Source organism: Hydractinia symbiolongicarpus, chromosome 5 (genome assembly GCF_029227915.1).
Source record: "Hydractinia symbiolongicarpus strain clone_291-10 chromosome 5, HSymV2.1, whole genome shotgun sequence".
NCBI lineage: Eukaryota > Metazoa > Cnidaria > Hydrozoa > Anthoathecata > Hydractiniidae > Hydractinia > Hydractinia symbiolongicarpus.
In genome coordinates this window covers 13182214-13204039 of record NC_079879.1, presented here as the reverse complement: position 1 = coordinate 13204039, position 21826 = coordinate 13182214, and the positions used below count along the sequence as shown (strand labels likewise).

The following is a 21826-nucleotide window of genomic DNA, read 5'->3' as shown; positions in this document are numbered from 1 at the left end:
ATTATTTATAATTTAATTAAAAAAAAAGTTTGAAATTAACTGTGACTAAAGCCTGTAGCTAATGCCATTATGTCTTTTGAAACATTTTTAATTTTGGACGGAAGTCTAAAATTAAACATGTTTTTATTGTTAGCTACATGTCGTTGAATTTCAATAGCAAAGAAGAATAGATCATTTCTCGAACAATATCTTTCTTAGCGAAACTTTCGACCCAGTTGCTAATTCCATATAGACGAAAAACATTGTGTTTAAGAAAAATGAGAATTAAAAAAAAACACAACAGAAATTTTCGATTATGAGGTGTTTTTTTTGTTGTGCAATTGTACGCAAAGGTAAAAAATCCAAAGAAACTTCGTTTGCTTTATTTATTTTCAGATTTTTATTGATACAAAAATATATAAATTATAAAAGACATCAAACAAAACAAAAAAACAGCGACAGATGTATCTTTATATAAAAAACTCCCAACCCTAAGTTTATGTTTGAGAATTTATACAATATTTCGCTTAGAACTAGTATGGCGTCCCTCCGGACATTGTTATGTGGTGTGTGCGTCGTACTTTATACGGCTATAGTGGTACTGCATTGTATTGGAGTTTACTTGTTATGGAAATTACGCTCTGTTCGATTAAATCAGTACATATTCCTAATAAATTTGAGCACTGTGGAAATCTTCGCAGCTATAAATCATTCCACATATGTCATGCTAAGTGATTTTGTCGTTACGGAGAATGGCTTGATATATAAAGTTTTTGACGCATGTAGACTTGCACAAGTCAGTGGAATTGCCATAACTTGGTCTGTGATGTTTCTTTTTCTGACTTTTGATCGATTTCTGGCGGTACGTCTAAATCTTAAGTATGAGATATATATCACTAGCCGCTTAACGAAAAGGATTGTTTTTTTGAGTTACCTGTTAGGATTTTTAAGTGTATTAACTGCGGTCCTGATAAAGATAGATGGCACCATAGACCCAGGACCACTTTTCAAGAAGTATGTATTAAGAACAGGCATATTTGCTGTCATGGGCGTTGCTCTATGTACTTACATATACATATATATAAAATATCGACAGATGAGGAAACGGAAATGCCAAGTCCAGCGCAAGCAACGAAATGTTTTTAAATTAACGAATTTTATACCATTTTGGATCTTGGTGACGTTTTTTTTGTTTTTAGGATTGCCAGAGTTTATCATGCAGGTTTTATTTACAAAGTACAACATAAACGTATTTACAAGCGCATATTATCCGATGTTTTATATCATCTTTTCTTTTGGTTTCGCTGCTGATTTTTTTATCTACGTATTTCTTATCCCGCAAATACGCAGACGGATGTTAAAGATGTTTAATATTGTACACCATCATCATCATAGTAGGGAAAGATGTAACACAGAAAATATCTCACTTTCAATGTCACACAAACATCACAATATTTGTGCGAGTAAAAAGGAAGAAAAATGTTAAATCATAAGCACTTTCGGAGCTTTGACGTTATAAAAAAAACGCATATGCACTGTTAGAAAAAGTGTCATCGCATCAAGGGATCACAACTCAAGGGATATTGATTGACTCAAAGATTTTCTAAAACATTTTCCCTTTTTCAGAAAAATGATGGGAAGTTGTAAATTTTCTCATATAACTAAACGCAATCTACACGTGTTATTGAGGAAGCTATTTTGAAAATTATCCTAATTATGATAATACATGCGAAAACTATGTTGACAAGTGTGGAAATAACTTTGATAACTACAAGCAAATGCGGGAACTACAGTAACGAATGGAAGAACTATGGTAACATGTGAGAGAACTACAGTAACATGTGAAAATAACGGTAACATGCGAGAACAACGGTAACATGTGAGAACTACGGTAACATGTGAGAGAACTACGGTAACATGTGAGAACTACGGTAACATGTGAGAACTACGGTAACATGTGAGAACTTCGGTAACATGTGAGAACTACGGTAACATGTGAGAACTACGGTAACATGTGAGAGAACTACAGTAACATGTGAGAACTACGGTAACATGTGAGAACTACGGTAACATGTGAGAACTTCGGTAACATGTGAGAACTACGGTAACATGTGAGAACTACGGTAACATGTGAGAACTACGGTAACATGTGAGAACTACGGTAACAAACTTGTGCAGGGAACAAGGGCAACAAACATGAGAACAACAGTAACATATTCAAGAAATACTGTAACAAATACAAAAGAATAAACAAGTTCGATAACTACGATGACAAGTGCGAGAATTGTGGTAACAAATTCTAGAACAACGGTAACAAATGCAAGAACTATACAAAAACTGTTGTAGAAAAAAAACTGCGCGAAAACGATTGTGGTAAGAGAAAATGATCAAATTTTTTTCATAAATTATGTTACTTTGTTCTGTTTTCTTTGTGCTTTATTGTATGTATGTTTTATGCATACACTACTCGAACACATTTATTTTATATGACTGTAGTGTCACATCTTTAGCGAAAAATCATTTTGGTCGCAAACGCGTAAGATTAGTTTAGTGCGCATCTTTAGCTACAAGTGGAAATTTTTTAAAGAAATTTGAGCCAATTATCAAACTGCTAAAGTGAAATACCATATTTAATTCTTTTTTTTCCTAAAATTTCATAAAATTTGACAAAAGTATTTTTTCAAATTTCAAATCGTAGTGGAAATAGTCGACTTTTCCACAGGGATTGCGCACTGTACATATTTCCTGCATCGATATTTTGTGTATTTCTTGCCCGTCTGTTAGCATAAAATAAGTTGCTGTGAGTGAAACCTGAGATGAGGGCTTAACATAGGCAATACAAGACGCACATCCGTGTGTAGTGCTTACAACGGTGACCGTTTGAGGCGTATATAACTTTCTCGCAACTTCGATCTAAATATAAACATTGGCGATAACCTGTCGTTACCACATCCAGCCACCCAACATTCTCTAATTCGCGGAATAAGTTCCCGCTAAAGTTACAAAACTTGGCTGTAACTGAGTGTAAATAAAATAAATGTTTGTTGCAAGGTTAATTAGAGCCTAGTAACTAAGTTCACAATAACCTACTACAAATCGGTCTCCAATAAAATTTGTGAAAAATTATGGCTACCTTAAAACGCATCGTCTTCTTTACTACGTTGTGTTTACCTTCAGAGTACTGGGACCTAACGTGTTCCCTTTCATTTAAAGGGTAAATAAATCAATTTATAACACTATCGATTGCCGTCGGTAACCGTCGGTTCTATGAAAAAATATTTTTTATACCTAAATTTTGTGAAAATAATAAGGATAAATTTACACGAAAGATTGAGTACTAAATTGGTAACTAACTCAACTAAACCCTAATTTGACCCTAAACCCCTAAAATAATTTCAATAATAATAAGTAGAAGAAGAAAGAAAGAAGGAAAGGAAAGTGTTGCAACACTTTTTGTAATGGATTTAAAATGTTTGGCTAACTAAAAGAGAATATCTACCATGGTATGATCTGCCACCAAGAGGAGTTTTTAAATTGTCCAAACTTGGACGGGACCTACAACTTCGATGACGGTAGTTATCGACTAACGATATTAAAATTTAGTTAGCCATATTATTATACATTTCCAATTTTAGCTAATGTCTTGAAAACTTTAAACAGATCACAACCAATTCGAATGTTAAACAAAAAGGGTTAATTGAAAACTTAGGGTAGTATTTGGGGCAGTGGGTGGGGCAGTTAATATTGATATTCAAAGCATATATTTTCTAAAGTCTACATTATAGATTCAATTTTATTTCAATACGACTGCTTTTAATTCGCTTAACATACTGAATTTAGCGCCAATTTGTTAAAAAGAAGTTTCACTTTTACCTATTGTTTACAACGCGTAGCTCCGCCATATTTGATAATTTGTAATAATTTGCAGACCAGATGCCTTCGAAAAACTGAGCCACTGTGTGATGTTGAAAAGATGGGCATGTTGCACGGTGCAGTCCTAAAGGATGTTTGCCACATGTAAGATGCAACCAATCTTTCATAGTTATAAAGGTTTGACTGTACACTCTATGTGGCTCTCATACATGGTCTACTAACTTTTGCACAAAACAGTAGGAACCTCTTCGTTTTGAAAAAGGACCGCAACAATTCCAACAAACTTTTCCCAAAATCAAAAAAAGAAGAAGAAAATGTGAAAATATACCCAACAGTAAACATGCCTGCATATAGTACTAATTTTCGCGCATTCACGTAAGAAAGATCGTTAGTGCGCGAATGTTACTATACTGAAATTAGGCGCAAAAGGTTTGGGCAACAGTTAATACGCGCAAAGATAAATTTTTTAAAAAAAATATAGCTGATTGCTGAAGGCGAAACACGTTCTTATTGTTATTGTGCGAATAATTTGCGAAATAGATTTTTCTACTACGCAAAAATTTAATACGAATAAGATAGGCTACACTTCAGAGGGCTGTTATCGGTAAGGGTAGGGCAGACTGTAAAATCAACCTTTCTTTGAATGTTAAGTCTGGGCATAGTCTGGGGTACTGTGTGTAAGGAAATTGGATATGAGCTAAAGGTATCGTAACCTCGTTAACTAGCTTTTGTTCGTTCGCAGCTTTTCAAGCCAATTAGTTTTTTATGGTGAGATTATATGATTTAAACAAACTTTTTGCATGGCAGTATGGCCTGTCATATATATATTTGCTGATAAACAAAATGTGCAAAAATAAAAATAAACTCTGAGTCATGGACAAATGCTTTCTTATAATTTATTAACCTTTGATTGAAATTTTTATTTGGAGTCAATTTTACTCCTCCTTCAATGTGATATTCAAATTTTCCAGTAAGAAACAAGTATGGATGTGTTGTTTCTTTATTGTATTAATTTGAAATAACTGACATTAGGGTGTATGTTCATCAAAACGATTTTCTGAATCCTCAATATTTTTATCTTTTTTTAACACTATTGGTAAATCTTCATCATCATGTAACGTTAAAAGAGCTTCAGTTATTTTTGAATTATCATTTATGATTTCTGTATATAAATTATTAGTTTGTTGTAAGAATTTCAAAGCAGAGGAAACCACTTCTGGGGCGAACTGGCTAAAATGAGACATGCCCGCGTTTCAAAAGTTGTCGCTTTAATTTTAGCATAACAATTCCATTAAAATCAGAACCTCTTGGTACTAATTTTGTATCCAATGGGACATTGCATATATCACCTTTTAGCTTGTCCTCCCGTGCAGCCGTGTAGGAGGAACAATTTTTTCTTTTTTCAGTTATAAGATCTTGTTTTCCCGAAACACATGTTTTCTTTTGAATTAAAAGAAATAAATTTTTATTAATGTAATTTTTGAAATGAAAATGGTCGATAGAAAAAAAAAGTTTTATTTCATTTAAAGATAACATGGGATTATGTAAGGAACAACGTAAAAAATATTTCAGCTATTTTTTCCGTGGGTTGCCCACAACTATTTTTATTAAAAAACAATGCAAGTTACTTATAACAAATAGAATTCCCCTCAGTAAAAAGCAAAATGATAGACACAGGAAAGCAATCGATGAGACAAGCTAGATCTATTTTTAAGAAAAATAAAAAATCTGCCTACGTTACTAGATAATTTTGCTACTAGCCAAATTCCTTAACTTTTTAGTTGTTTACTGTTGTCTACAAAGGTAGTTAGCAGCATTACTTCATTATGCAGTTTTTCGTTGCTAAACATATCAACCTATAAACATGAAGCTTTACATGCATGTTTTGTAAATTGTAAACAAAATTAATTTAAAATCCATATATTGTCTATTTGATACCTACTTTTGCAACAATGAACATTGTTATCATAAAACAAAGGTAAGATTGAAAAATCACGACTTTGTTTTCCTCCATTATATACACGATATTTTTTGGTGCAGTAGAAAGAATTACCACAATGCAAAAAAGAGCAGGGCTAGACAAAATAATATTTGCTTGTCTGTCCATCTTATTTATATTCAACTTAGTCCACCTAGCTCTCTTCCTTTAGGGTCCAAGGTCCCGGTTTTTCGATACGTCAAAAAAGCAATCACCAAACACAAAAGTTTACACGCTGTTGAAACAACACAAACAGCAAAATGTTTTATTGCCTCTTTTTAAATTTGGAAGATCGAAGTATTAGTATAGAGTTCATGAAAGAATTCGAATAAATAGTCAGTAATACCCAATCATATAGCTGTTCAAAAAGTTCTGAATGGTTCGAATAACTTGAAAAGTCCCAGATATTTAGGATTATGTGAGGCAAAAACAGAAAACAAGGCATCCAAACATTAGAAGCACTGTAATGGTGAGCTGTCTACTTGCATTTTCTTTTGTATGTTTGATGTGTGTCATCGCTTTCGATTTTTTGTAAACGTGTGCTATTAGGTGAATATTTAGTACAGTGAGTGGTATCATTAATGCCAATTCCAGATTTAGTTTAAGAAAGATGTGAGGTTGTGTTCATGCTTTAGTACTTCATGTTGAACAGCTGTAGTGATCTGTGTATGAGCCTTCCAAGCGGTGTAGAATGAATACCCAACACATAGGAAACATGTAGAGTATCAAACTGGATACACGCATACATCTTTTGTAACTCTCCTCTGAAAATTTGGATACAAAATAGCAAAGTATCCTTCTATTATCAGCCAGGAGAAATTAAACGGAAAATTTTCAAAAAAGCTGATCCAAGGATGAAGTTTGCATCTTGTGCCACTTGGTAGATTTAAAAAACTTATGGCTCATAATAGTAGTGTGATTAGACCAACTAAGAAATCTGAAATGAGAGAAAATTGTAACAAGAGTACATTCCATGACGTTTCATTTTTATGTTGATATCTATGGCAGTATAGCTCCCAAAGTTTGCAAGATGAAGCAAACATAACGTTTTATTTTGCATTCTGGCTTGCATCGTAAAAGTTACTAAACAAATAAGTCATGTTATTCTATCTATAAATACATGTAGTTAGAAGGATTGCATTTTAAAAGAAATAATAGCAGTTTTATTTGTTATTAGGTATAATCTTTGTCAAAAGAAGAAGCAGGTGTTTTCCAAAATAATTTAATTACAGAAGTGAAAAGAAAGTTGAGGAAGAAAAGATTTGCTTTTTTAATCAACAAATTGCGCCTTCTGCTCAGCTGTACAGTATCATTTCAGAATTTCAAAGAACTGTTTTCTTTCAACTATTATTAAATGTTGAAACAACAATTACACGAAGAGGGTTTTCAGTGTTTCAAATCTGCAAGAAACCAAACAGAACAGTTTGAATCATCAAATGATCGGTTGTTAAGCCATTGTTTGAGTGAAGAAGAAGTAACCACGAGTAGAAGCGTATAAAGCTTAGACTTGCATTCAATGTCGACTTTTTTTCTTACTCCTTCAGATAAATAAAATTTAAAAAAAAAAAACATTTTAGAAATTAGAAGGAAAAGACAACTAAATTAAGGTAGTCAAAACGCTTGGGTTGCTCCAAAAAAATTAACACAATTAGCATATGTGTTAAATTATTCGGCTTGCTCAGTTTCGGCACCATAGACAAGCATTTATACCTGAGCGACTCTGTTATGTATCTTAAAGGTTGCTGATAGCTAGTTGCAAGAACTTTTAATTATGGATACTGTGGGTAATTATATCAAATAAAAACATGCTCAATATAATAGTAAAGACTATGTAAGTCTTTTGACTATCATGAAACTTTATGCCACTTAAAATAAAAAAGAAATGGTGTAATTACATGTTTTGGAGCATTTACTTAAACATTTAACCATCCAACAACTAGCAACAACAAGTATACAGCGAGAACCCAAAATGTTGGATAAACATAATGGGAACGTTTGTCTTGATAAGATAAACAGTACAGTGATATCAGCTGTGTGTACATGTCTTGAATGCAGGACAAAGTTATTGTAATCATACAATAGCACTGTTACTTGAATTAGCAGACTATTCATTGAATGGGTTAAAAAATGTTCAGGAAGAAAACCCATGCACAAGCAAGAACAGACAGTGGGATTTACCTAGTGAAAATAGAACTTACAAAGACCCAGTTATACTCAGTTCTGTACGAAGTAATGCTGATAAAAGAGGCATACATTCAACCTTATATGATCCACGAATTAATGGTAGTTTTTGCAACCTAGATGCAAGGTTAATAAAACTGAAAGAAGATATGTTGGAGGTGACAAAAGAGTTGGGTTTGCTCATTTTATTGACAACACGAGAAAAAGAAAAAAAAACACAAAATATGCAAGCTTTGTTTATAGGATCTACTGTTACCATTAGAACATAACATTAAGGTTATCACAAATATAATATTCCTTATCTGACGTCGATCCGATGGGGCTATTCCTACTAGGCCTTTATAGGTAGCATGATGCTTATAACTCGAATACAATGAATTTTGTGTATTGACTGATAAAGGGCGTTGACAAAACAACTCGGCGCAATCCAGTATGCATCTTGTTGTTGGATACGTTCTTCAGAAAGCTTCAGGCATTGATTCATCTATTTGTTGTCTTGAAGGCCAAATTGGAATAGCCCCAAGTGAGAAATACATAAAATATTTCCAGGTAATGATGTAACGCGATACAGAAGACTTCGGAGTTTTAAAAATCCATGCCACATGTGATAGAGTAAATCCATTCTTCAACCATGACAAACACATAAACTACTGATCAATTGAATGTAACTTCAGTTTGGGACCACGCTTTGAGAAACTTTGCATTTCATTATCGAAATCGATATTCATATCAATAGCTAGATCAACAGTCACATCTGCCTTTAAACGAGCATTTTCATAGAACTTCACATTTGAACACTTATCTCCGGGATCGAGAAACGTATAAAGCGAATTAAAGGATTTTACAGTAAAACCCGTAGCATTTTTTAATAAATTTTTATCACGTGATATAGTATCGTAGGAATATTTATGATATTTTTCAAAGATCTCGAAGTCTATTTTTAACGATTCAAACTTTTCTCTACATACATTTAGTTCTTCTAAGTTTTTTACGGTATTACTCAGTTTTCCTTTTAACATAGCATTCTCCGTTTTCAAACATTTGAACTCATTAGAAACGTCAGGAACAAAAAAACTTGATTGTTCGTTTGTGTTTTAAGTAAAATCTGACAAAGAACTTTCATACACACTTTTTTACTCGGTTTCGACTGCTGTTGGAAATGCTCTCTTTTTTAACCTTTTCTTTTCTTGGTTTCCTTAAATTTAAATATAGTTGGCACAGAATCTTTAAGTAGTGTTTTTCTTGCAGCACTATCACCTAATCTTACACGGTCAATTCCAAAATGAAATTCACATATTTTTGTATTCTTGCTAACTGTGAAAATATCATCACCTCCCTTACCTACGATATTTTGAAATTATGCTTATCCATAATTTTCGCAGTTTTGACTCCGATGGAAATGAAAATATCCCAATGCCTGTTTTAAGTTTTTGTTTATCGAGGGTTGAACTTTTACAAAGTGGCACACAACAAAAATTACCATGTACTGCGATTTGCTGTTTCTCAGATCGAGGCGTCGATGTACCCGGATAACACAAATTATTTGATTTTTCTTACTGACTAGAACTCGCCATCACGAAGTGCATACTTCATTTTTACACAGGACAAAGATCTTCATAATAATATCAACACTTGAAAACCTGCATTTCTTTGAAAAAAACAATCAAAAGATCATTCACACCTCTTAACGCAAGAAATTATCGCACTCACCAGCTGTATTTTTTAATGTTTACAAAGTTTACTAATAAAATCCTCGTTTTCATGTGGATGATGTAATTGATAATTTAAATTCGGGAAGGTGTATTAAATCTGCATTCCGAATCATTTTTTTATCCATAGTAACATATTATGGAATGATGAATACAGCTGATGATGACTACTTTATCCTTTGGGTATGTGTTTCAAAGAAATTATGTATAAAAAATTATTTACTTAGAAATTCACTAACTGTTACCTGTATCTACATTTTATCCTCCATTCCATTAAAATAATCGATTGCTTTTTTTAAGATTGCAAACAACGAATGCAAACACTTCGGTAAAGACATTCTAACTGAATTTGTTCTTTCTCACAAATATATTTTATATTATTAAGGAATCGAAAACTTTTATGTATTGATTGCGGAAATTATACTGTTTTTATGAGGTCTAAAATACTCCTCATAAACTAATTTTACATTTTTAGCTGGAAAATCAGATATTTTGGCACTTAGGACATGTATAGAAATCAAGAAATACTGTCCTTAAGTCAAATCTGGGTTTTTTTATATCTACGGAATTGTGAATAAAGAGACTAAGTCAAAAGTTTACTGCGATATGGAGACAGATAACGGTGGGAACCTTTTTTTTTATACACGATCTTTTATATATTTTTTTATTCTTTATTAAGCAATGGTTTCTGTACTCATGCTCTTATGAACAGGTTTTTATAAAATGCTTCCATTAATTTGCAGGTGGTTGGATTGTGATTGCTAATTACACTGTTCGCAACGGAGTACATCCTGATATAACCAACAACCAAACCGATGTATTAAACGATGTCGCAGCTTCTGGTTTCACAAAATATTTATCCAGTACTCCTGGCTTTGATAATGTTTATTCCTATATTGGAGTAAAGCAAATAAGATTCTACTGCTACACAGACAAGCCAGGCCGCACATTGCATACACGGTATTTGTATTCCTCCAAAACGAGTCTTCTGTTTAGATGGATGCGAGTACTAACTGGACAACAATATACCGTTTGCGACCATTTTCAGATGTATCCAGATGATACTTCAGTATTATCACAAAGTTGCAACGAGTGGGGTGATAGTGGTGGCGGTCTTTATGGCTCTGCTAAGCAACAAAGTTATCATCTGTATAAATACCCTTTTCATATTTCTACAAAGGAAGGCTGGTACATCGGTTTTGATAACACAAATGTGTGTGATGAATATTCTGAAAAATCAAATTTGGTTACCTACGGGGACTGGATAATATATGTGAGATGATGGAAAGAGCTTGCAGTATTTTAAAAGTAATAAAACGGCATGAAAAATCTATGGGTTTTGTTACAACATATTTAAAATTGAAAAAAACAACTTCAAATTTTTCTTCGCACAATCACTCATAGTGAGTTTGTTAAGAAAATTTTTTTTTCCCTATTTCAAGCATTTGAGATAGGAATTTCACAGATAGCTTAGACTTCTTTATAAAAATATTTTGAAAAATTTTTTTTTCCGAATTATCCTTAACAAATATTTTTTTCTTATTTTAGAACATTAGGCATAAGTTTCTCTTTGCAGACTCCATTGTATGTTTCTTGTAATGTATTATTTTCGGTGAGGTTGCATGTGTGAACCAGTTAATGTTCCCCGCATTAGAAGCACCAGTTTTTTAAGGATTTAAATATTTTGCATTTAAGTTATATAGCACTGAAAATAAAAATATTCAGGAAAAAGTAGTCTCAATCACTATCCATTAAAAGAAACAAAGGTGTGCAATGAAATTAGTCAATTTAATTAATTCTCTCGTGACATTTGTCTTATAGAAAAACACCTCATCATTACATCAGTTTTGAAACTTTTGAATAAACGGTCTCAACTTGTTTCAACTTTACTGGATAAATACCTTTTGAAGAACATTACAGCACTCCCAACAGACCCTACACAATTCCTTTTTTAATTTTTTTTTTCACTAATTTGTAAATACCTGTACAGTTTTTAAAATTTTAAGTGATCGCTTAGTGTGAAGCTCGGACTTTTAATTTGTTAAATACATTGAGTAAATAAATTTCTCTGCAAAATATGCGCTTTTATTTTTTTTTACCTCGTTGGGGATGAATAATGTTGCGCGATATTGGGTTTTGTACAAGCAGATATTTTCTTCGACGTGTTTGGTGGTTTAAGGCAATCATTTTTAATTAATCATTCCTCAAATGAAGTTTAGTTGTAAACTCATTTCCCGAACAATTTTTAATGTTAATACAATATAAACTGTCATTTATACCGAGAAATATTACACGAGGTCAAAAGTACGCTGACTAAGTTATACCGTGCTGTATAGAGGCCGTAGTGAAGGCTTTTTAGCCAATCAGCGTAGCGGATTTCCCGTATAAACTGGTTGAAAATAGCTATCAGTTAATAATATAATGTAGTTCTTATAATGCCAAAGTGATATATAATTTAATCCTGGATCAGTAAAATAAAACTTGTTTACTTAATCAATTCCAATTAGTGATGCTTATGTTATACAGGGTTTTCTAAAAATCAAGTCAGCCACCATTTTAATCGTTTTTGAAATAACTATTATTGAACACTGATAATCTCCTTTAGAATAAAAACTCTAAAATGTTTCATTTTAAACAACTGACTAAAACCTCCATTAACAACCAACAAGTTAAGGGACGATAAAATCTGTGTGCAGCATTACTAGAGTAGAAGAAAAAAGGGAAAGGTCTCGTACTTCCAACTTCTTATCAGATCTATAAAGTTACATAAAAGAGACAAATGCTTAAGCTAGCAAACATTGATCTGAACAACTTTACCAACCACATAGCAAAGTAATTTTTAGCCCATAAGCAGGCACATAAGTCTAAGGTTCTACCACAAGCAAAATTCAAAATATGTGAGTTCTGTTCTAATAGTGACTCAGTGACTAAATAAGCACACTTTAGAAGTTCTTTATTACGTTTTTCCGCTTTTAACACACTCACAAACACACACACTTTTCTCATTTCGCTTTGATAGTTAAAGATCCTAACCGATTTCAATGCGCATTATATTATTCCTAAAAAACGTACCCATGTAGAACTCTAGATTTGCAAAAATAATCTAAAAATGGTCCAAAATCTTCGCGAAATATCTGAAATAGACTCATTCGCCAAAATTAGCCTTCGCAAAATATCTCGACACGATTGATTCGCGAAAATTTTTGACCTAGCGAAGATAGTCCTCTTGAAAATTAGTCAACGTAAAGTATTCACGCTTCAGTTTAAGTACTTCTGTCGTTTCCATGTTTGTGTTCAGTGGTCTATGAGTCTGTATTTTATGTGTGTCACGTGATATTTCTTAGCAGTTTTTGATGTATGGTAAAGTAGAGAGTAAATTTACTACACACGGGTTTTATATCACTTGAAGCAAAAACAGAACATTTGAGAAGAGAAATGCTTCTCCATTACTGTAAATTGTTTCAGTGAGTGGAGAATCATTTAAAACAATGAAAATAAAGATTTTAAAACTAAGACTTTTTATTTTACAGAAGCCCAGATTATTCCTCTGGTAACCAAAACGTTTCCTTGAACGTAAATAGAGATTGCACGGCAAGAATTCAAAGTATAGTTAGCTATAAAATAACTGGTAGGTAGAACACTGGAGACATCAGGTTCTGTTTGGGTAATCAACTGAACTTTATGTCTTCTCTCAGATTGTTGGAAATTGTTTTTCGTAACTTTATTTTTTACTGGTGTTAGTTTGGCTAAGTTGAATAGACAAGAAACCAATGTTTACCAAACTTATGTATGCGCATGCGTAGGGACAGTAAATGCAGACTTTAAAAAAACACATTACAAAAGCATTTGTCAGCTTATTATGACCTTATCTAGGAAGTTAAGGAAGAAATGGGGAAGGTAAGGAAATTACCACTGCAATTTATATTTTTCAGCTTTTTCGATTTTTGACCTTTTTTAAGCCTTTTACTGAAAATCGTCCACTTGTGGATGTTTGTCCTCATAAAACCTGGGTGGTGCACGATCCCTATTAATTGAATTCGATTTCTCGAAATCACAAAATTGGATTAAAATCACATTTTCTTTTCACAGAATGTCATCGGAGAATAAAGCGGTTGTGAACTCGCTGTTTTATCTAGTTATATTAACAATTGCTGGAAACGTCGTATTTGGACAGTAAAAGGACTTTAAAAAAAAGAAATACTTAGCGAGTCTGCTAAATAAATTTACGTTAGAATAAGTGCTTAAAACTTGTTTTTCTTTTTTCGGAATCAATCCTCTCTCTACATTCATTTATCGGCAAACAATTTGTGAAACTCCATGTCATCTGTGTCCTGCAGTTTGTTATTTTTTCTCCTAATCAGACATTTAGCTGCATCCACATTTGATTTACCAAAAAGCGTTTTTGATCAGTTAAAAACAATAATATTAATCTATAAAGTAAAGAAATACAAGTTTGGGCTTGTTAGCTTTTTTGTACGCTATGTCTGGACTGGACAAATTGAATTCGATTAATCAAATCATGTATCGCCGCTTTTAGTCGTTACAATATTTTTATAAAAACGCACCACGTGATATGACCGTAAATCTCTGAATATACGCACTAGTCAAGTTCCTAACCTTTTTTACGCTCACTTATGATTTTAGAATGAAACGCTACAGGTCTTGAGATCGAGGTTGAGCGGTCAGCTTTTACGATGGGTTTGTGCACAGGTGAGCCTATATATGGAAAACAATACCATCCTTTGTAAAATCACTATTTAAATCCGTCGAATTTCCGTGGGCTAAGTATAACTGGTATAATTTTTGACATCAACATCAACATATAGTTATATTTATTTCATTTATTCGTAACAATTTATCTATATTTTCACCGCCTTAACACAATTTAGCTTTTTTACATTTTTAACGATTTTCTGCTGAGTTTTTCAGATTTCACTTTTTTCCTGCAATGGTCTACACACTGGCACTGATACATGGTTGGTAGCTTATGCTCGGCGAGGTTATATATTCAGAGGTCCATGGTATTATTTTTGGAGTACTACAATTTTGTTTTACTGTTATATGCTAGCGATAACGTTTATTATTGTCTTTTGCCGACTTAATTTTTCACTTTCTGTTAACAACAGTTTCCATTTTCTAACGAGCACTTATGTGTACGCCTTTCTTGAAACCCATACTTCTGGGAGCTCCGGTCAAGCATTTATTGTTTTTTGTTAAATTGGCACCCCATAACTTAGCGAAAACAATTAAACAGATCGTGCATTTGTAACACGAGGCGTAAACTACATTTAGATGTACCGTAAATGATCATATACTCCCGAATAACCCCCACTCCCGAATAAGCCCCCTCCTCCAAAACCCATTTGACAAATCATAGTTGGACAAATAAGCCCCCATTCCCGAATAAGCCCCCATGAGGGCTTATTTAAATTTACATTAATTTTAATATAGTTGACACAGGGACTGAGGAAATACTACTATAAACAATTAATTAAATCGTATTTATTTCGCAGGTTGAGGTACTAATAACACTCGTGGTTAGGCCACCATCGAAAATATGTTGTGTTCGCGTCCTGATGAAGACCCGGCAAAAATGGGTCGGTCGGGCGGCGTATTTTTTTCCGGGATTTTCAGATCGGAGCAAGCAAATTCGTTCCCAGGGCCAAAACAGTATAGCGCCGCTCGACATCGTTTGTAGACCATTTTTCGCCGAAAAATAATTTTTGCGAGTTTTTGTCAATTTTGATAAATTAGTTCTGGCGAAAAATATCTCGCGAAGTTATTATACTTTTAGAAAGATATGTTGTGTTTATTAAAATCGTTGTTTTTAGCACACTTTGCATAATTTTATAAGCCCTCCTCCCATTTACCCCCCCCTCCCGAATAAGCCCCTTCCCCCAAAACCCGGGGGCTTAATCGATCATTTACGGTAATGTCACCAATTAAGCTGTATGCTATACAGCTTATTTAGGAGATCTCCAAATTTCTCCGAAACAGGTTAATTAAGAGGATTGCCCTGACTGTAGGTACGACACCTTTTCTTGTAAGTCGGAAAATCTTTGTTTATAGTAATTACTTCAATGATGTTTGCGAGAGCTATGTTGTATATAAGTGATTTAACAAAAGTTTTGCAATAAAACAATTATTTTCTCATAACTTTAAACTTATTTGGCAATAAGCCGCATACAACGTAAAAAGTGCGAGCGTTTTTGGGCGATTTCGTCTTCTTGAAAAAAATTCAGGTATATATTTGCTTGAAAAAACCCGCATAGTCCCGAAGAATGCCCCCAAAAAAAGATTTACCACAAATGACTCTCAAAGAATTATTTAAAAAGTATAAAAATTAAAATGAACTATGTGGTGGCGAAGTTCTTAAAAGAACTGTTTTTTATGATTCTTAAAAAGATTTACTTGATTAATAACTTATATATATATAAGCTTTATTAACTCCTTTCTCTTCAAACGCATTCTTTCAACTGTCGTCCACCATGTTTATGTTACAAGGTGTTGCATTTCTGGAATGTTCCAGGCGAGTTCGGGAAAGTGTGGGCGGTTTCGGCGGACAACCATCAATTTAATTCGAAAAGTGGCCCGAACTCGCCCATATATATATATGCGGACGTGTGTGGCTTATTATTTCCCTCTTATTATTTCCATATGAAAGATTAAAATATTTTGCGCAAAAACCATTGTTTTTTAAAAAAAAATTGTGCATGCTTTTTTTTATATCTTTAAAACTTGGTCCATTTTAAAAAATATCTTAACATTTTATTCTACTATTTTTTTAACCAAAACATTATGGGAAAGATTATAAAAATTGGCCACAAAACTATTGTTGTTAAAGAAAATGTATGCGCATGTTTTTTTTTTAAAAGAATTTTCAAAAAAAAATATTCTTTTTAAAAAAAAATATTTTCCTTTTGAACATTTTGTTGTGATCTTTTGCCTTAACAAAACTTTAAGGAAACTTTTGCAATAAACTTTAAAAACAAGTTTTTGTGCAAACAAGTTCTGTTTTGGCAATCTGGTCAATAAAGAGGCTATATAGGCATGCAATATACTTTGTATGCCCAAAAGTTTTTTGGGGTGTCAAGGCGTGCAATTTTCAATTCTTCAATTACTGTCTCTACAACTGAGGAGGGGGGTTTACGACATGCATATTTTGCGTGTATTTTCGCATCACACACACAGGTAATTAATAATATTTTGTTGCGAAAAATTAATAATTCGCCTTCCCCAATAAAGAAATGAATAAATTTGTCCTTTGTTTTGAATTAGCAAGATAACTAGCTGTCAAGGTGGGAAAATAAAAATACTTGCTTAAAATCTTTTTTAAAAAAGTTGTGCAGCAAGAATTATTCTTTGCTGTTTCAAAAGTTATACACAATGTGTTGTTTCGAAAGTTAAGCAAGTTAGGATTCTTTTGTTTGGAAATTTATACAGCAAGTTATTCTCCTATTGCTTATAAAAAAAACAGAAAAATTATTTTAATTTTTTTTGTGCAATCTTTAAAGATATCTATGTCCCATATATGTGCAATTTTTTTAAGGAATATATAGTTGCAAAAAATTATGTAATTCATAACGGAGGAGGGTGTTATGACAAACGTTTTTTGCAATGTTTTTTTATATTATTTAAGTGATAGTCTGCTATATATTTTAGCTAACTCAATATTATATATTTCTCATTTTATGAAAAGACTTGCCACAAAATTTTTTCTGCTTTAATTGTAATAAGAATATACGAGCTGTCATGCTGAAGAAATTTGAAACAATGCTCTGCCATTGTTAAAACTATTTATATACCTGTACTTTCAACGTATTATCAAGTTCATAATGTGCTAAAAAGTCTACCTGTAACCACAACCAAAGCCACAGCTTTGAAACATAAAATCATGCAAGAATACTTCAGCTTCTTTGTTTAAGTACTTTATTGCACTTTCAAGCATAATACAAAAAACACAGTAATGGAAAATCCATGAAAATTTGCCCGTCGCGACAAAGTCGATAATAATGTAGCAGAAGATTTTTTGCATAATTAGCATGACAAGCATTTGGTCAACGGACAAAATACAGCTATTATTATTGTAACAGCATCTGTTTTAGGTTGGTTTTGGAGGTTATGAAAGAAGGATAATACATAAATTGAAATTAACACTTAACTTTAAATAAGTTATAAACAGTAACAAACAGTAAACTGATGGCATCGGATGGTTTTGTGACTCAAAAAATACAAGGTATTTACATAGATTCCTTTTTTATGGAATGCACATTATTTTTATAGTTCGTGTTTAGGTGCTTACTTCCATGAATAAAATTATTGTACATTACTATAAAGGGAATTAATAGGTTTTTATATGATTACTAACAATGTTTTCATTTGTTCTGAAGACAATAATTTGCAGACACCCATTTAAAACAGACTAGTATTACTTAACCATATTTGAATAAATATGGAATCAACTTAACTATACATATATATATCTTAAATGAAACATTTATTCTTGATCCACAATTTCAAAAAATGGACAAATTTATTAAGACCCCGTTTACACACATTTTTTCATGGCGGCATGAAACTCCTGCCGGCATGAGTTCATTTCGGTGTCTTAAGGAAAACCTATAACTGTTCACACGTCGAAGCCGACATGAAATTTCATGCCGGCATCTTAAGGACGGGCATGAAATTTCATGTCGGGGCTTTTTGAGCATGATATTACCGTGTGAACGCAAAACGTGTTTCATGCCGGTATGAAATGAGCTATAATACAGAAGTCATAATACAGAAGTCACTGAGAAGAGAATTTAAATTATACAAAACTCAAATATTATTTCTTTGTGAAGAAAAATATGGCCAATGCAGCAGCAAGGTAACTTTTTTTTATAGAAATAACAACAACTTCAGTTTATAGCGTTTTATTTGCTTATAAAAAATGAGAGAAATATGAAATAAAACCATCACAAAAGAAAATATATATTTTTTTCAGAATTCCTTCCTCAAAAGTCGTTAATGATATGATTGAAAAACTCCAAACACCAATCATGAGTGAAAGTGACGATTCTGATAAATCCGAAAATCACCCCCCGCCACAGAAAAAAGTAAAGAAAGTGAAAACAAAATCGACAAGATTCCGATGGCAAAACACTATGGTTGAGGCACTTCTTGATTGCATGAATGAATTGAAATCTCAGTATGAGTACAAAGGGGTAGATTTCGAAAGTGATCTGGTGGAACTTTACAACAAAGTTCGTGTGATGATGGCAGAGCGTTTCGAAAATAGTGGTTTCGGACCTGTTATGGCGACTGAAGTTGACCTCGAACTGCCTAAGGAAGAACTTGCAGTACAAAAAGCAAAGGCTATGAATGACAAAAAATCGATTAAAGGTGGCTACGTTAGAATAAAAGCAAAAATTAAAGAAGTTCGACAGGACTACAGAAAGGCTGTCAACGAAGGTCGTCGGAGTGGCAGTGGCAAAATAGTATGCGACAACTGGGATTTGTTGAAGAATCTCTGGGGTGGATCACCAGCCACAAATTCCATCTCAAACTCCAAAAGTACGATTGCCGACGAAAACATTGAAGGATTTTTCGAGGACTCTGATGACGACAATGATGATGATGATGAAAACCAAGAAGAAACTGATAATCCTGAAGGTAGTGAAAAGTTGCCTGTTAATGCTACAGCTGATAATAATATGGCAAAAAAAGTCACAGCCAAATTCGTAGATAACAAACGTAAAATGATGGAAAAATATCTTTCTTCAAGCCAGCGTGATCAAATGTATTTAAACATGGCTAAAGATGAACTCCGTCTCAAGGAGAATATGGTAAACCAATTGACCCAAGCAACAAAAGATTCCAATACAGCATTTGGTCAAATATCCGAGTCAATAGCTAGTGTCGGTAAATCAATTGGTGATGGTTTGGCATTACTTGCCCAAGCCATCAGTGGAACTCAACAAAACAGTTACCCACAATACTTTACTCAACAGCAAATGCATTCAAACACTCCATATGGTACATCTTATGAAACTCCATTGCGAAGTAATTTTCAGAATACCTTGCCTTCTCCTAGTTTTACACCTGCTCGAGGAAGCTTTCCAAGCTCGTATTCTTCACAAACCTCGAGCAGCAGTAGTGATAGTTCAAATAAAGTTTACCAACAGTTATAATGTAACCTTGAAGAAAATAAAAATTTACAAAACTCTTTGAAATAGTTTGCTAAAGTATCCCTAACCCTGGTTCCTGAAGTTGTTGTGTAAGAGTTAAGTTTATCAACTGTGTTTACAAGGCTGCGTTCTTTCAATGCCAATTCCTCTACGACCTTCGGGTCTACAAACGATTTTTCGATTTCGCAAAAGTTGTGTAATGCAAAACAAGCTAGTATAGCATTTGGAACATGTTTCACTTGCAGATCCATAGCGCGATTTAAAATTCTCCACCTAGCTTTAAGCCTTCCAAATGCGCATTCTATTTGGTTACGGGCGGAGCGTAACATTTGATTGAATATGACTTGTTCATTCGATATGCAATGATCGAACTCCTTCATCACATGTGGTAAAAGAGGGTATGCAGGATCTCCAAAAAGCAACTGTGGCACGGATTCACCATCCTCTACGATCTCCTTGTAAAATAATTTAAACTCTCCATTAAGATACTTTTCCTGAACCGTGCAGTTAGCAAAAACTCTAGCATCATGAACACTGCCTGGCCATTTAATTTCGACATTCGTGAATTGTCCATTCGCATCGCATATTGCTTGACAATTGATCGAGTAATACATCTTGTAGGAAAAGTAATCATGAGAGTTTTCTGAGGGTTGTTTTATTGGGATGTGTGTGCCATCAACACAACCAATCACCTGAGGGAATCCAAATCGTTTTAGGAAGTTACTGGAAATCTTTTCCACATCAGCCTTTTCCACTGGGAATTTTATCAACAAAGAAGCGATATCTTTCGCTAATATGCCACATATTTCATGTACAACAACACTTGTCGTACTTTTTGCTATGCCAAATGTATTGCCAATCATCAAAAGAGAACCTTGGTCCTTCAAGTAATAAAGCGTAATAGCTAGTCGTTTTTCTAGCGGAATTACGTCTTTGCGGACTTGTGAAGACCTTTCCTTTGCGTAAGGTCTAATTAATTCGACAAGTTTCATAAATTGTTGTTTTGTCATTCTGAAGTTTTGTAACCAAGTATCGTCACACATGTTACCAACAATGTGCAAGTTATCCCACCATTTATCAGTTCTTCCAGGTTTAATCCAGCATTTTCTCTTGCTTCTAACATATCTAAAAAATGAGTAGTTGTGCAGGAAACGAAAAAGAATAATAAAAATCCACAGCAAAACAATATAAATATTTACCTCAACCTTGCACGTCTGTACCTCGACAATGCTGTATTTCTCTCCATAACTGCTTGATATCTCAAATTGTTGAGCCTCCTCTGTTCTTGTAAAAATTTCAATACCAAAATACTTAGTAGTTGTAACAACGTTGAAGAACTCACGAGAACTGCATTCAAGGCTGAAAAAAGCGCAAGCTGTCTCTTGTTGGAAGCCATGTTTAAAATGAATCTGTGGGATGAAAGTTCATAATTCAGCATGTATTTGAGAATGGTTTCCATTTCATGCCGGCATGAAATGAAACTCATTTCATGCCGGCAGGAACGCTCTGTGTGAACCAAAAAATTTTCATGCCGGCATGAAATTTCATGCCGGCATGAGTTTCATGTCGGGTACGTGTAAACAGCCCCTAAGAGTATTACCATATACCGAAAAGGTTTTGAGAATTGGTGTCCCATTCTGTTAGCTTCAGCATAATTTAATATGTCTACTCTGGCAGTTTTTTGTTTAAAGTTGATGAAAACAAAGGATTTTTAATTACATTTAAGAAAAAAACAGAATCATAGAATGTCACCAAACAAGACCTTATTTCTAATTTCCAAAGAAATCATTTGCATGTTATGCTTGAGTTCATTCTAATTAAAAAAGAATATACTCATTTAACCTATTACACTAACAATAGATCTTGTGGCAAAGTTTGGAAGTAGCTTAGATGTTGAAGAGATTAATCTACTTAGTGTGGATCTTCTCAAGTCTCTG

The 21826-nt window shown here is 33.4% G+C and overlaps 2 protein-coding genes across 3 annotated transcripts; one reads left to right on the top strand and one right to left on the bottom strand.

Moving 5' to 3' along the window:
• The first annotated feature begins 422 nt into the window (after positions 1-422).
• LOC130644878 (uncharacterized) lies at positions 423-2451 on the top strand. 2 transcript variants are annotated; one of them, XR_008982637.1, is made up of 2 exons: positions 423-841; positions 1179-2451. XR_008982637.1 is itself a non-coding variant. In XM_057450653.1 (2 exons), the coding sequence occupies exons 1-2, from the start codon at positions 479-481 to the stop codon at positions 1288-1290; spliced, it is 432 nt and encodes a 143-aa protein (XP_057306636.1). In that variant the 5' UTR covers positions 426-478; the 3' UTR covers positions 1291-2451. The 2 variants fall into 2 exon arrangements, 1 of the variants encoding a protein (XP_057306636.1); XM_057450653.1 differs by having other exon boundaries at positions 426-798.
• Positions 2452-19941: 17490 nt separating this feature from the next.
• On the bottom strand, positions 19942-21348 carry LOC130645970 (putative nuclease HARBI1). The gene is made up of 3 exons (XM_057452098.1): positions 21089-21348; positions 20009-21014; positions 19942-19965 (listed from the first exon to the last, which is right to left on the bottom strand). The coding sequence occupies exons 1-3, from the start codon at positions 21346-21348 to the stop codon at positions 19942-19944; spliced, it is 1290 nt and encodes a 429-aa protein (XP_057308081.1).
• Positions 21349-21826: the final 478 nt, after the last annotated feature.